The sequence below is a fragment of the Equus asinus genome, chromosome 27 (genome assembly GCF_041296235.1).
Source record: "Equus asinus isolate D_3611 breed Donkey chromosome 27, EquAss-T2T_v2, whole genome shotgun sequence".
In the NCBI taxonomy this organism is placed as follows: domain Eukaryota; kingdom Metazoa; phylum Chordata; class Mammalia; order Perissodactyla; family Equidae; genus Equus; species Equus asinus.
In genome coordinates this window covers 1,686,952-1,701,264 of record NC_091816.1, presented here as the reverse complement: position 1 = coordinate 1,701,264, position 14,313 = coordinate 1,686,952, and the positions used below count along the sequence as shown (strand labels likewise).

At 38.2% G+C, this 14,313-nt stretch overlaps 1 protein-coding gene across 2 annotated transcripts in view; it reads left to right on the top strand.

Annotated features, from left to right (window-relative positions):
• The window catches only part of HOOK3 (hook microtubule tethering protein 3), a 100,088-nt gene that overhangs the window by 10,249 nt on the left and 75,526 nt on the right, over positions 1 to 14,313 (top strand). For both annotated transcript variants that reach the window (XM_044750772.2, XM_014837810.3), the window contains exons 3-4: positions 10,316 to 10,388; positions 13,480 to 13,530. In XM_044750772.2, the coding sequence (XP_044606707.1) occupies positions 10,316 to 10,388; positions 13,480 to 13,530 (124 nt within the window). The remainder of the gene's footprint in view (positions 1 to 10,315; positions 10,389 to 13,479; positions 13,531 to 14,313) is intronic.

Sequence of the window (14,313 nt, the reverse complement as noted above, 5' to 3'; positions counted from 1 at the left end):
CACAAGTATGCTGAGGAATCTTATTGAAATTTATCACTGTGAAACCACACGTGTTACCTTATGGAATCCCAAAGCCAAACTGTACTTCCCCAGTCCTTTCACTCTTCTAGATGACTATCTCACACTTCTCTCTTCAGACCTCCAGTATCGCCTACCCGCTCTCACTCATCTGCTCACTGTACAAAGTAGGATACATCCTACTTCTGAGAAAGTTGAAACAAGTAAAAGAGAATTTCCGTAGAATCCCGTGACTACTTTTACCCACTTCCAGCATCAGTTTGGCTTTGCCTTGCTGCCTTTTACTGCATACAAGCTGTGGGGTGGGAGGAAAGGTCCCATCTTAAAATCAGTACCTGCACTTTGTATATTGGATCCCATTGCCTTTCACCTACTGAAATCATCACTTTACCAATTCTCTCCTCTTTCCTACATGGTCAGTTTTCCCTTCTTTACTGGATCATATCCATTAGCATGCAAGCAAAGTGTTATTTCTTTTCTCCTTAAAAATACTTATCGTGAGGGAGCCAGCCTGGTGGTGTAGTGGTTAGGTTCACACGTTCTGCTTCAGCAACCCGGGGTTTTGGGGTTCAGATCCTTGGTCTGGACCTATGCACCACTTGGCAAGCCATGCGGTGGCAGCTGTATAAAGTAGAGGGAGATGGACACAGATGTTGGCTTAGGGCCAGTCTTCCTCAGCAAAAAGAGGAGGATTGGCAGCAGATGTTAGCTCAGGGTAAATGTTCCTCAAAAAAATAAATTTTATTTCTTAAAGTACTTATTGTGGGGCTGGCCCAGTGTTGTGGTGGTTATGTTTGTTTGTTCCACTTTGGTGGCCTGGGGTTCACGGGTTCAGATCTTGGGCATGGACCTTTACCACTCATCAAGCCATGCTCTGGTGGAACCCACATGCAAAATAGAGGAAGATTGGCACAGATGTTAGCTCAGTGACGATCTTCCTCAAGGAGCAGGAGGAAGATTGGCAACAGATGTTAGCTCAGAGCCAATCTTCCTCACCAAAAAAAAGAAAGAGAGAAAGGAATACTTATTATGATCTCTCTTCTGTCAGTCATTATTTTATTTCATTTCTCCTCCCCTTTGCAGCAAGACTTCTTTAAAGAATAGTCTATACCCAACTGTCAGGGATTCCTCTCCTCTTGCTCTCGTAAATCCACTTCAGTCAGGGTTTTCCCCACCATTATATTAAAACTGCCCTTATTAGGCCACCAGTTATCTGCACATTGCTGATACTAATGTGGACCTTATCTGGACGTGGAGCAGCATTTGAAGGACGCAGGCTCATCTGCTTACTTCCCTGTAACAGTTTTTTAGAATTTGGCTTCCAGAGTACTGTTGCCCTCCACGTGTTTCTCCTCTCTTGCTGGATGATCTGCATTTCCTTTGCTGGTTTTTTCTTTTCTCTCCTACTTCCTGATGATGCTGGAGTGCTTAAGGACTCTGGCCTTGTTCCTCTTCTCTTTCCTATTTGCTCTCACTCCCTTGATGATTTCATCTAGTCTCATGGGTTTAAATATCATTCGTGTTGTAATGACTCCCGTGAATCTTTCCTCTGAGCTCAGACTTGTCTGATTGTCTACTTAACATTTCCAGTCGGGTCTATTAGACACCTCAGAGTTATCATATCTAAGCAAAACTCCCTGTCTTCTATCCCAAACCCACTCAGTCAAAAGTCTTCTTATTTCACTTGTTGGCATTTCTTGCCTTCCAGTTGTTCAGACCGTAGAGCCTTTCTTTCTTTTTATCCCCATCCCACATCCAACCTGTCAGGAAATCCTGATGACTATACTTTAAAAATATATCTTAATCTACCCTTCAGATGTAACTTCCACTGTACAGAAAAATACAGAGGCGAGAGGAACAAGTTAAATGAAGTCAGGAGGAAACAATTAGGCAAATCCAGAAAGTGGGCTGTTTTACAGCCTGCTTGACCTAGTCTCCTCAAGGCAATGTCATGAGTAAAAAGGAAGGGGGTGGACTGTTCTAGACTAAAGAGTCTAAAGAGATAGAGACAGGCAGACACTACCCAAATGCGTTGCGTCGCTCTTGGAAATCTTGCCGTATGCGACAACACGGATGAACCTGGAAGACTTTTATGCTGAGTGAAATAAGCCAGTCACAGAAGGACAAATACTGCATCATTCTGCTTACAGGAAGTGTCTACAGGAAGTGTCTAAAATGATCAAATGCGTAGAAACAGAGAACAGAATGCTGGGAGTCGGGGGAAATGGGCAGTTGCTGTTCAGGTATAAAGTTTCCGTTATGTAAGATGAGTAAGTTCTAGAGCTCTGCTGTATGGCATTGTGCCTATACTGTACTGTGCACTTAAAAATTAGAAATTGTTGAGAGGGCAGATCGCACGGTGTGTTCTTACCACGATTTCAAAACCAATGCAATGTATAATTCTTCTTGGATCTTGTTTGAACAACCAACTATAAAAGACATTTAGAGAATAATGGAGGAAATCTGAATATTGACTGAGTATTAGATGGTATTTTGGGAGTATTTCTGTATTAGGTGTAGTATGAGAACATGAGAATACATTCTCATGTTATACGGGAAAGTGCCTTACTTATTAGAGATGTATAGTGGAGTTTTTAGGAGTAAACATAAAAAAGAAAAAAACCCAAATAACATGGAGCAAATATGGCAGAATGTTAAATCTCTGTGATTGGCATATGGTTGCTTGCCATAATCTTCTTCTCTGTATGTTTGAAAAAGTTTACTACCTTTACTGCTACCACATTGGTCTGGCCGTTGTCATCTCTTACCTACATCACGTTAATAATTTCCTGACTAGTTTCTGTGTTTCTGCACTTGCCTGCCCACAGTCTAATGTGAATCCAGCAGCCAGAGTGATTTTTTAGTGTCACATTTTCTGCTTAGAACCCTATGTTTGTGCCCCATTTCACTCAGTGTAAAAGCCACAGTACTCACAATAGTGTATAAGATCCTAAATATCTGGAACACTTGTTACCACTCTGACCTCATTTACTGTAGTGTTCTTTCCCACACAGGCTCCCATGCTCATCCTCAGGCGTATCAGGCTTCTCTTGCCATGGGGCTCTTGCATGGCCTTTCTCTCTATCCTGAATGTTTATCAATCAGATATCCACATAGCACTTTTCCTCCCCACCTCACAGCCCTCACTGAGATTGTCAGTTTCTCAGTGTAGCCCACCCTGACCACCTGTTTAATATTGCCACCGCCCTTACACTCCAGATCGCTTTGTCCTGCTCTGTAGTAGGTGTTCTGGAAATATTTGTTGAATCTGTGAATATGGAATTGTAAGTTTTGACTGAAATTAAAAGAAAGCAACTTTTATCTTCTTTTATCCTTTGTCTCCAAGAAGAGTTTACCACTATGTTATTTTCCATCAGCTATTTCCCTGACACCAACTAGGTGTCCTACAGTTCAGTTCTGACACTAACTTCCTAAGTTAAACCCTGCAAGTTAAGGTTAAAGTCCTTCAATTTTGACACTACCTGTAGTTGATGCAGACTCCACAAGTTAAGGCCGCGGTCCCAGAAGACTGTCTTCACTTCAGACACGAGGTAGACAAGTGTCCCCTACAGTTCTGCCCAGTCAGCCACAAATTCAAGAATTCCCATGAACTCCCTCAGGTTTGATAATTTGCGTAAATAACCAAAACCCAGGAAAGCACTATCCTATGATAACAGTTTTTTTTGGTTTTTTTTTTTAAAGATTGGCACCTGAGCTAACATCCGTTGCCAGTCTTCTTTTTTCTTTCTTTCTTTCTTCTTCTTCTCCCCAAAGTCCCACAGTACACAGTTGTATGTTCTAGTTGCAGGTCTTTCTAGTTATGCTATGTGGGATGTAGCCTCAGCATGGCCTGACGAGTGGTGCCATGTCCACTCCCAGGATCTGAATCAGAGACCCTGGGCTGCCGAAGCGGAGCATGTGAACTTAACCACTTGGCTGTGGGGCCGGCCTCCTGATGACAGTTTTATTAAAAATAGTACAACTCAGAAACAGCCAAATGAAAGTGATAAAAAGGATGAGGTATGGAGTTAGGGCAGCGCAGAGCTTCCATGCCCTCTCCAGGTGTGTTACCCTCCCAGCACATTGATGTGTTTACCAACCCGGAAGCTCCTCACACCCTGTTTTGAAGGGTTTTTATTTGGAATTTCATTACATAAGACATGATTGAAATTATTAGCCATGTGCTTGAACTCAATCTGAGTCCCTTGCTGGAGGTCAGGGGATGGAGCTGAAAGTTCCAACCGTCTAATCACATTGGTTCCTCTGGGACCAGCCAATCCTGAAGCTATCTAGGAGTCCCACAATAAATCACCTTATTAGCATAAACTCAGGTGTGGTCTGAAAGGGCTCATTATGCATTACAAAAGACACTCCTATTAGGAAATTCAAAGGGTTTTAGGAGTTCAGTGCCAGGAACCATACACAAGACCAAATGTATATATGACAACCATGTATTAATTGAAAGAGTAAGATCAGAAGTAGTAAGTTATTCCTGTAAAGTGACATTAATTTTTGTTTTCAAAGTTCAGGAAAGAGGGAAAAAGAAAATAGATGAGACCAAAGGAGATAAAATGAAGGTCAGGCTGTGGACAATGGTGGAATGCCTCTTAAATGGATACTTTTCCTTTTATAGTACTCGCCCCGCGTTGCCTGTCCTTGGTTTGGAGCCTGCCCCTTATGTGCCTGGATTGCTTATTTTGACACAGTAGAGGTTAAGCATAATTTGCTGTGTTTTTGTTGTCATTATGGATGTGAAATTTAATTAGAGCTAACTCTCCAATACAGATTTAGTGGCAGGGGACCAAAATGAGTGTTTTAGCTAATTAAAGACTGTTAGAAAATAGATCTAAGAATCAGTATAGCTATAAAAAATACGAGAGTTTGCTAATAAAAATCCATATTACGGAATGGAATGGATTCAAAGTACAGTGTTTATTTTAGACCCCATCTTAATTTGGGGAAGTTCAGTAAGAATATTACAATGCTTAAATAGTTTTAGCAGTAGAAATAAAATGTAATTTTTCGGTTTCTGTGAAAGGAACTGACTGTAAGCAGACAGTGTATTCCAGGAATTAAGAATTAAAATTAGGGACTGGCCCCATGGCCAAGTGATTAAGTTCGAGCGCTCTGCTTCGGCACCCCAGAGTTTGCCAGTTCGGATCCTGGGCACAGACCTACACACCACCTGTCAAGCCATGGTGTGGCATGCATCCCACATATAAAGTAGAAGAAGATGGGCAGGAATGTTAGCTCAGGGCCAGTCTTCATCAGCAAAAAGAAGAAGGTTGGTGGCAGATGTTAGCTCAGGGCTAATCTTCAAAAAAAAAAAAAGAAGAAGAAATGGTTTGTATGTTTCGTGGTGGTTTTTTTTTTCTTAATAGGAGTCAGGACATAGTAAGAAGCTAAAGATAGCTTCTTGCTCTAGCTTCTTACTCATGAAGAATACTCAGTAAGATTATCAATTGCTATTTACATATCTGTACAGAACTATAATCTATTAAGATTTTGGAGAAAGTTAACTTTTATGTTGTTTGATCCTAGCCTGAGAGCATTATTTTAAGGGCTACTTAGAAGACATTGCTGATTAGGACGTAGACATCTTTGGAGCTTCCGCCAGCCACCGGGTGACTTCCCTGATCCACCGAGGCAGTGCATGCATGTTGGGGTTACCTTTGCCTTTTCTATAAGTTGGACCAAAACATCTACTTAAGTTCTTGGATTTGTACCATTCCTTCAAATAAAGTAATTTAGTACCCCTGCCAAGAAAGAAAACATTGCTGAAATTGTAAACTACTTATAGAAACATTATGGCTAGATGCCTGCATATTGAGTCAAAGTTTGTTACTTGGAAAAGTCATATTGAATATGAGAAGGCTGTAGACCACTGTTCTTGCTATGTTCTGCCCAAGTAGGAGATTGAAGCTTATTAAATAAAAGTGCCATCACTTTCCCAGTGTATTTCAGTCCACAGGTATTTATTGAGAACCTGCTGTGTGTCAGACATGAGGTAATGGGCAGTACAGTAGTGAATGAGAACAAACATCTGCCCTTAATGCATACAGAGTATGGTGAGCTATGTTGATCTTTGTCTCTTTGTGACCTAGATTACTGAGCATGGAGGAGATCATTAGCCACAGGACCTTGGTCTTGTTTGCTAAAACCAGTGCTTTGTTGAACTCTACTGATATTTTTTAACAAAAATGATTGTACTGTCAACTCTGTCCCTTAACTATTTGTTTGAACTTGGGAACATTACTTAATATCTGAGTCTGATATTCCTTAATGGTAACGCGGGGTAATAATTCTGTCCTTGTGATCTGCCTGTGAGTGTAAAGTGCCTGGTACAATGCCTGGCATCTTGTAGGTGCTTAGCACATGATAGCAGCAGCTGTTTCTGTTGTCTTCTCCTAGCTCAGATGTGATTCTGAGACTTTGCTTTTATACTCTTTTAAGAAATAAGCAAACTGCATCATAGTGATTTGACTGATTTTTTTGAGTTCTTTTATTCATAAGAATTCATTGCTCTAAATTGCAAATGAAATATCCCATAATCTTGGAATTCTTGGAGTATGTAATTTCTCAGACGTTTTAGAGCATTCTTTTTTATAATGTAAGGGGTTTTCTGGTGAAATATAAGTATCTTTTAGCTGTGTAACTCTGAATTGCCACTCAGCCAGTAAGCCCAGTGCTTTGGCTTTGGGTAATCATCAGCCATGTAGCACCAAACCTACCAGTTGCCCTCCTTATGAGTCCTTTTTGGTTGAAAAGACTTACAATACTTGGTTGGCAATGATTGTGCTTTTTGGATTATTTACATATCAAAAAATATTGAAGGGCCAGCCCGGTGGCCTAGTGGTTAAGTTCAGCCTGCTCTGCTTTGGTGGCCCAGGTTCAGATCCCAGGCACAGACCTACGCTACTCGTCAGCAGCCATGCCGTGGCAGCGACCGACAAACAAAATAGACGGAGATTAGCAACAGATGTTAAGCTCAGGGCATGTCTTCCTCAAACAAAAAGAGGAATATATATTATTTTTATAATTACTTAATATTTTAGTAGAATTCACTTCAGTTGTTTTTCCTTGCACTACCTATTTTTATTTTTATAAGAGATTTTAAGCAAAGAAGACGGTTTTTTGGGGTTGTCTGTGCAGTTTACAACAGTCACTTTCTCTAAAAACTCACCCCTCTGGTGACGGGTGTAATTCTTCCACCTAAAGTTCTGTGTGCCCTACTTGGAGGCTTCCATCCTTTTGGTCACATATAATTGGACTAGGGATGAAAAACAGACTCTAGCTGGATCATTAAGATTTTCCTGGAAATTCAGAATTGGAACTGAGTGACGGCTGGTCTTTAAACTATTTGCTTGAACTGAAATAGTGAAGACTTGGACACGTCTGCAGTTATCTTCAGCATTGTGTATGTAGAAATAGAAAAAAGTTGATCTACAGAGAGAAAACGGTATAAATGGACAGAAACAAAGAGAAAAGTCAGAGGGTACTATCTGGATTCTTAACAGCTTTCTGGATCATTATTCCAGGACTTCGTGAGGGCCAGCTATCTTTCAGTGCCATAGTATCCCTCAGTGATCTTCCACTAGGGTTCCTTTTTTTGCTCAGGTTTGCTCAAATTAGTTTCTCTTACTTAAAAACAAAAGAACCTCAACTAAAGAAGCTAGATTAAGCTTAAAACAAAAATAGATGAGTGTGAATATCCACGTGTAGAAGAATGAGGTTAGACCCCTTCCTCACACTGTGCACAGATGGATCACAGCCCTAAAACTGTGACACTCTTACAAGAAAACATAGGAGTAAATCCTCCTGATCTTGGATTAGGCAAAAGCTTCTCAGATGCAACACCAAAAGCAAAAGATAGATAAACTGAACTTCATCAAAATTAAAAATGTTTGTACTGCAAATTATGCCACCAAGAAAGTGAAAAGACAACTCATGGAATGTGAGATTAGGCCTGATAAGGGGCTTTTTGAATACTAAAAAAAAATCCCAGAACAAAAAAACAACTACGACTCAATAATAAAAAGACAACCCAATTTTTAAATAGGTGAAGACTCTGGATAGACTTTGCACCAAAGAAGATATACAGATGGCCACTAAGTCCATGGAAAGGTGCTGAGCAGGGCCTGGCTGGTGGCGCAACAGTTAAGTTCGCACATTCTGCTTTGGCAGCCTGGGGCTCACCAGTTCAGATCCCGGCTGTAGACCTACGTGTTGCCTTTCAAGCCATGCTGTGGCAGGCGTCCCACATGTAAAATAGAGGAAGATGGGCACAGACATTAGCTCAGGGCCAATCTTCCTCAGCAAAAAAAAAAAAAAAAAGAAAAGGGGATTGGCGGAGGATGTTAGCTCAGAGCTACTCTTCCTCCAAAAAAAAAAAAAAAGGCACTCAACATCATTAGCCATTAAGGAAATAAATGCAAATCAAAACCACAGTAAGATATCACTTCATATCTGCTAGGATGGCTATAACTAAAAAGACAGATAATAATAAGTGTTGACAAGGCTGTGGAGAAATTGGAATCAGCATACATTGCTAATAGGAATGTAGAATGGTGCAGCTACTTTGGAAAACAGTTTGGCATGCTTCAAGTGTTAAACAGAGAGTTATTATGGGGCTCAGCAATTCTACCCCAGGCATATACCCACGTGAAACCTATGTCCACGCAAAAACTGGTACACAAGTGTTCAAAGCATTGTTATCTGTAATAGCCAAAAAGTGGGAACAAGCCAAATGTATATCAGCTGGTGAATGGATGAACAAAATGTAGTATATCTGTAAATGAAATGTTGTTGAGCCATAAAAAGGAATAACGTTGGTACGTGCTGCAGTATGGATGAACCTTAAAAAGATGCTGAGTGAAAGAAGCCAGACACTGAAGACCACGCAGAGCATGATAGCATTTATATGACATGTCCACAGTAGGTAAACCCACAGACACAGAAAGTACATTAGTAATTCCTAGGGGCTAGAGAGAGAGGTAAATGGGGAGTGACAGCTAATGGATACAGGGTTTCTTTTGGGGAAGATGAAAATGTTCTAAAATTAGATTGTGTGGTAGTTGTACAACTCTGAATATGCTAAAGTCCATTGCGTCATAGACTTTGAATGGGTGAGTTGTATCATATGTGGATTATGTCTCAATAAAGCTGTTTTTAAAAGCAGAGAGACAGTAAAGTTAGTATGTTAATTTTGATACAGTCTTCAAAAATAATAGATTTCTACAGAGGTAATTTTTTTACACTGTTTTTCATAAATACTTATGCCTAAATAAATGCAGTTTTTCTTTTTAAATAAAATTTTAAAATTCTAAATAGCATATTACTTTGTTTAAAGATAATTTGAACAAAATTTAGTACAGATTGTATTTATCAGTTTGATTGACAGGATAAGTTGAAATGTAGATTTTCTCTAAGCTGTTTCTCTCATTGCTATTACGTTTTTGAGATGAATGGAGACAGTTGTGATGTTATGGAAAGATCTTGGACTTAGCACTTGCTAGAGCAGGACAGACATAGGTGTTCAGTCTATGATCTTGAACAAATTTAATTTCTTAGCGTATTGGTTTCAAAAACTTCAAAATGAAGATCATGCTGGACTAAAAGTTTTTTTTCTTTCTAGCGTTTATAGAAGTTTGAGAAATTTTCCTAAGAAAAATAAGCATAAGTATATTCAGCTTCTGTCGTTTGAATTTGTTTGTCCACACTAATGTACTCTTAGATTTTAAGCCTTTTGCAAACAGAAACAGTGTCCAACTTTGTCTAATGCCTAGTATTATATCTGAGAATATAGCTTCTCAATTCATATTATTTAAAGAAATTGAAATTTAGTCAACATTATTTGTGACCTTTGAAGTATTAGGTGATAGAAGTCATTGAAATATTAACTGAAAAGCTTATTTTAACCTTCTTAATATATTTCTTTTGTCTACTTAAAATTGTGTCATTAATTTTAACTGTTTTTAGATATTAGTGTGGTATTTACAAATTATGTCAATTCCAGATTAGTGTATAATTTGTTTTTAAAATATGTTAACTGTATGTTATTTTTGACCTTTTAGGGTTTTTTTTAATAAAATATATAGTTTTTAATGAGCTCGTAACAGTTAATTTTAGAGAAATCTATAATTGCATCTGGTCTCATGTACTGGGTTCTTTAGTGGCTGATATGTGGCAAATACATTTTTTTTTGTTGCAGTTAAGTGATGATACAGGATGGGTTTTGATTTTCTTTGTTTTAGCTTGATAGCTACATGATCTTAATATGCTAGTTTTTTATTTGCAGAGATCCTGCATATTTTGATGAAAATTGGCTAAACAGAATCAAAACTGAAGTAGGAGATAATTGGAGACTAAAGGTATTTAAAAAAATTTTTCCATGTTAATCAATCTAATGTGTGTATGATATTTGTTGATTTTTGCTCTGGTATGTCCAGTGAGTGTTAGAAACCTAGCCTCTAGTGAAATCATCTAGAATTGAAGATTAGAGGGAGCCTGAAGTTGCTCCCCAAGATACAGTGGAAGTCAGTAAAGCACAGTGACTGAGGGCATGGTCTCTGGAGCCAGAGTGCTTGTGTCCATATCACAGCCTTACCATTTACTATCTCTGGGATCGTCTGTTAACCTTTCTGTGCCTCAGTTTCCCCATTTGTAAAATGACGATTGTAATAGAATCTACTTCACAGAAATAAATGAGTTAATATATGTGATGCGCTTAGGATAGTTCAGGACACTTCTAATGTTAGTTGCTAGTGTTATTAATAGTGAGAAAATATTGATCATTAACTGTGTCCAAAACACTCAGAGAATGAACTATTTTTATTTCCTTCCTAGTAGTCTTAAGTTCTATTGTTTCTCAAGCTTCTTTGACCAAAACCCCACAATAAGAAATATAGTTTACACTGCAACCTGCTGCCCAGCTAAATGTATATGCATATATAGTTGAACAAATTTTTAACCTTACTTTATGCAGTGATGTTTCTGTTACATTTTTTAAAATACCAGTTGCAACCCACTAAATTATATTTTTGACTTTATATTTTGAAATAATTATAGATTCACAGGGGGCAAGGGTGCAGAAAAAAATGTACAGAGAAGTTCTATGTACCTTTAACAGTTTCTCCAGTGGTAACATCTTGCATAATTATAATACAGTATCAAAACTAGGGAACTGACATTGATACAATCCACAGTTTATTCAAATTTCACCAGTCTTACCCTCTTTTTGAGTTTGTGTGTGCAGGTCTACTGAGGTGTAGATTCATATGAGGACCACCACCATGAAGACAGAGAACTGTTCCATTTCTGCAAAGCCCCTGCTGCTGCTTTTATACCCACATCCACACGACCCCTCGCCCTAATCCTGAGCAACCACTGATTTGTTCTCCATCTGATCATTTTCTTACACTAAATTGATTTTTGTAACCCAGTAATGGTCATGGCTAGCCGTTTGGAAAACTCTGAATCCATTTCTTTTTGATATAGGTTGGTAGAGACTCAGAAATGCAAATGATTAAGCACATGAAGCCCCTGGACTTAAGCTAAGCTTAGTTTGTCTTTATATTTCCCCCATAAAACATGCATTTGATGAAAAATATTTGATTGCTTAGCTATTGAGCATGCCAAAATCCAATTCTTTCTTTTTTACTAAGCTAGAGTGAATGGACACTGCTTAATGGCACTGTTTTAATTTCTAAATAGTCTTTCAAGAATAAGCAATTAAAATGATTACTTCTCAATGTTATAACATGTTTAAAACAATTCATGAATGTTTAAAATAATGCTACTAATCATTTTATGTTTGCTTGCTGGCTTGACCAAAGAGAGTTGGATGTCCCACCTGCCACACACACAATACGCACATAAACACACCACACTGTCTGGAGTGTCACAAGTGTGGCAAAGGCAGTAATATAGAGAAGGGAAAAAGTTTATTATGTTCTTCTGAAAATGTCAGTTCTGATTTGCATTCCTGTTCTCTGTATTTTATCCTATATTTTATTTATTTAATTGTAAGAAACCATGGATTAATAATGAGATTGATAGCTTTTTTAATAGGAAATAAACTATCATTTTAAATGAACACATTGATTTTTTATAACTTTCTAATTAAAATATTAAGATAGGAAAAAGTGAACATCCTAGAAAAAGGAAATAAAGTATGTATCTTTCATGTCTTCAGATTTTTCCAGAAGTATAAACATTTTAGTTTTATTTGAGATTTTTTTAAAAGTAAGTTTTCAGTTTATTTTCTCCCTTAAAAATAAGTATGCCTTCGGCAGCCCAGGGTTTCACTGGTTCGGATCCTGGGCACGGACATGGCGCCGCTTGTCAGGCATCAGGCCATGCTGAGGTGGCGTCCCACATGCCACAACTAGAAGAACTCACAACTGAAAATACACAGCTATATACTGGGGGGGGGGGCGGGGGGGGGCCTTTGGGAGAAAAAGGAAAAATAAAATCTTCAAAAATAAAAAAATAAATAACTGTCTTTGACTAACCACTGGGTTGCATTGCTATGATTCAGCCTATTTTGTTTGATAGCCACAGATACTGTCTTCTATCCTAGGACATCTTCAACTGCTAACATTGGCTAGCAATGGCTGGATAGGTGATCTACAGAATCATATCATATATACATTTAGCTTAACATAAATTCAACCATGTGAGTTGGGTCAAAAAAGGCGGGAGGTGGGGGGTGGTGAGGAATACCAGTTCACAGTAAATAGTGCAGGTCATTCTGCCTTTCATTTCACCCCGATGGCATATGGCCAGTAAACCTCTGCTCCAGAGTGAGTGAGTGTTGGGAGATATCTTTTGGTCCTTCATCCTGTCTCATTTCTAGGATGCTTCATATAGCACAAGTATCTTGCAATGCTGAGTGTGATGCTAGCATTTCAAGATTTTTTTTAATCTAATAGCTCCTAAATATTTACTTTGGTGTTCAACTAAAGAAATAGCAGTCGTTTCTGACAGTGGAAGGATTTGGAGACATTATACGTGATAGGTTACTTTAAGAGATTTCCAAGGCCAATTTTTACTATAATTTATTTTTAATGCTCTAACCTTAGAATTTAACCTCCACTTTTCTAAGGAAAACAGCGCTGAACTTGGTCTTCATTAAGGGTGGCATGTTTTTTCTTCACCCGGAGAAAATCTAATTAATTTAATCTTACTGTTAAGTCTTGTTCAGTTACCCTCCATTTTTTCTCAGTGTGGTCATAACATTGAAACTTTAAGATAATTGGAGACTTAATTTGTTTTATAAATTTTTTATATCAAATAAATTAAGCCATTGATAGTCCATAATAATTCATATAGGCTATTAAATTTTATTGTTTGTGTTTACTTTATGATTAAAATGATTAGTTGATTCAGAAATTTTTCTGTTAAACTATATTTTGATCTGTGCTTGCCTTTTACTCAGTTGTTTTCTCTCTTTTTAAACAGATAAGCAATCTAAAGAAAATTTTAAAAGGAATCCTGGATTATAATCATGAGGTAAGGACTTTTTTCTCATTCTATTTGAAGTGTTACTATAGGATAGTTTAATTGTATAATATTTTACAATATTACTTGAGACAAGTAAAGGAAAAATTACCTCAAAATTAATAATCAGTTTATCTTCGTTGTATAGATTCTAGGACGTTCGTTCAAACCGGCATCTATTAGGGGGTCACAAGAGAAATATCCTTCTCACTATATTATGGATAGTTTGTAGATATTTATGTTAAAGTTTCTGTTAAAGTTTACTTTGTGCTACCTGTTAACTCTCTCCTCTCTTCCCTTACTTGTGAAGGTAGTTTATAGTACCTGCATTATTGTAACCAACTCCCTTGCCTACTTCCAGTTTATTCCTTGGCAAACCCCCATCCCTATATTAACTCAGTTTATCCTCTGGGTCTGCTTCAGAACAGTCAAGACATTCCTGAGGAAAAGAATCAGGCAGTGGAACTAGTTTCCTTTAAATGTTATGACCACAGGTATCAAATGGACACAGCCCTAGAAACCTGTGTTGTTTCCTTACTGTTTCCCCCACAAGCTTGCCTGCAGTTTTACCTGTGTGTATGCTTCAGTTATCTGTCTTCATCATCTCAGTAAGTGACCCTACCATGCACCCTATTGCTCAAGCCCAAAACCTAGAAATCATTTTACGGTCCATCCTTCTTTTGATATCGTCAGCCAGATCTATTAGTTAGACCTCCAAAATATAGCTTTTCTCTGTCTTTACTGCTGCCACCCATACCAAGCCATTATTAGCTCTTGCTTAGATCACTGGAGACC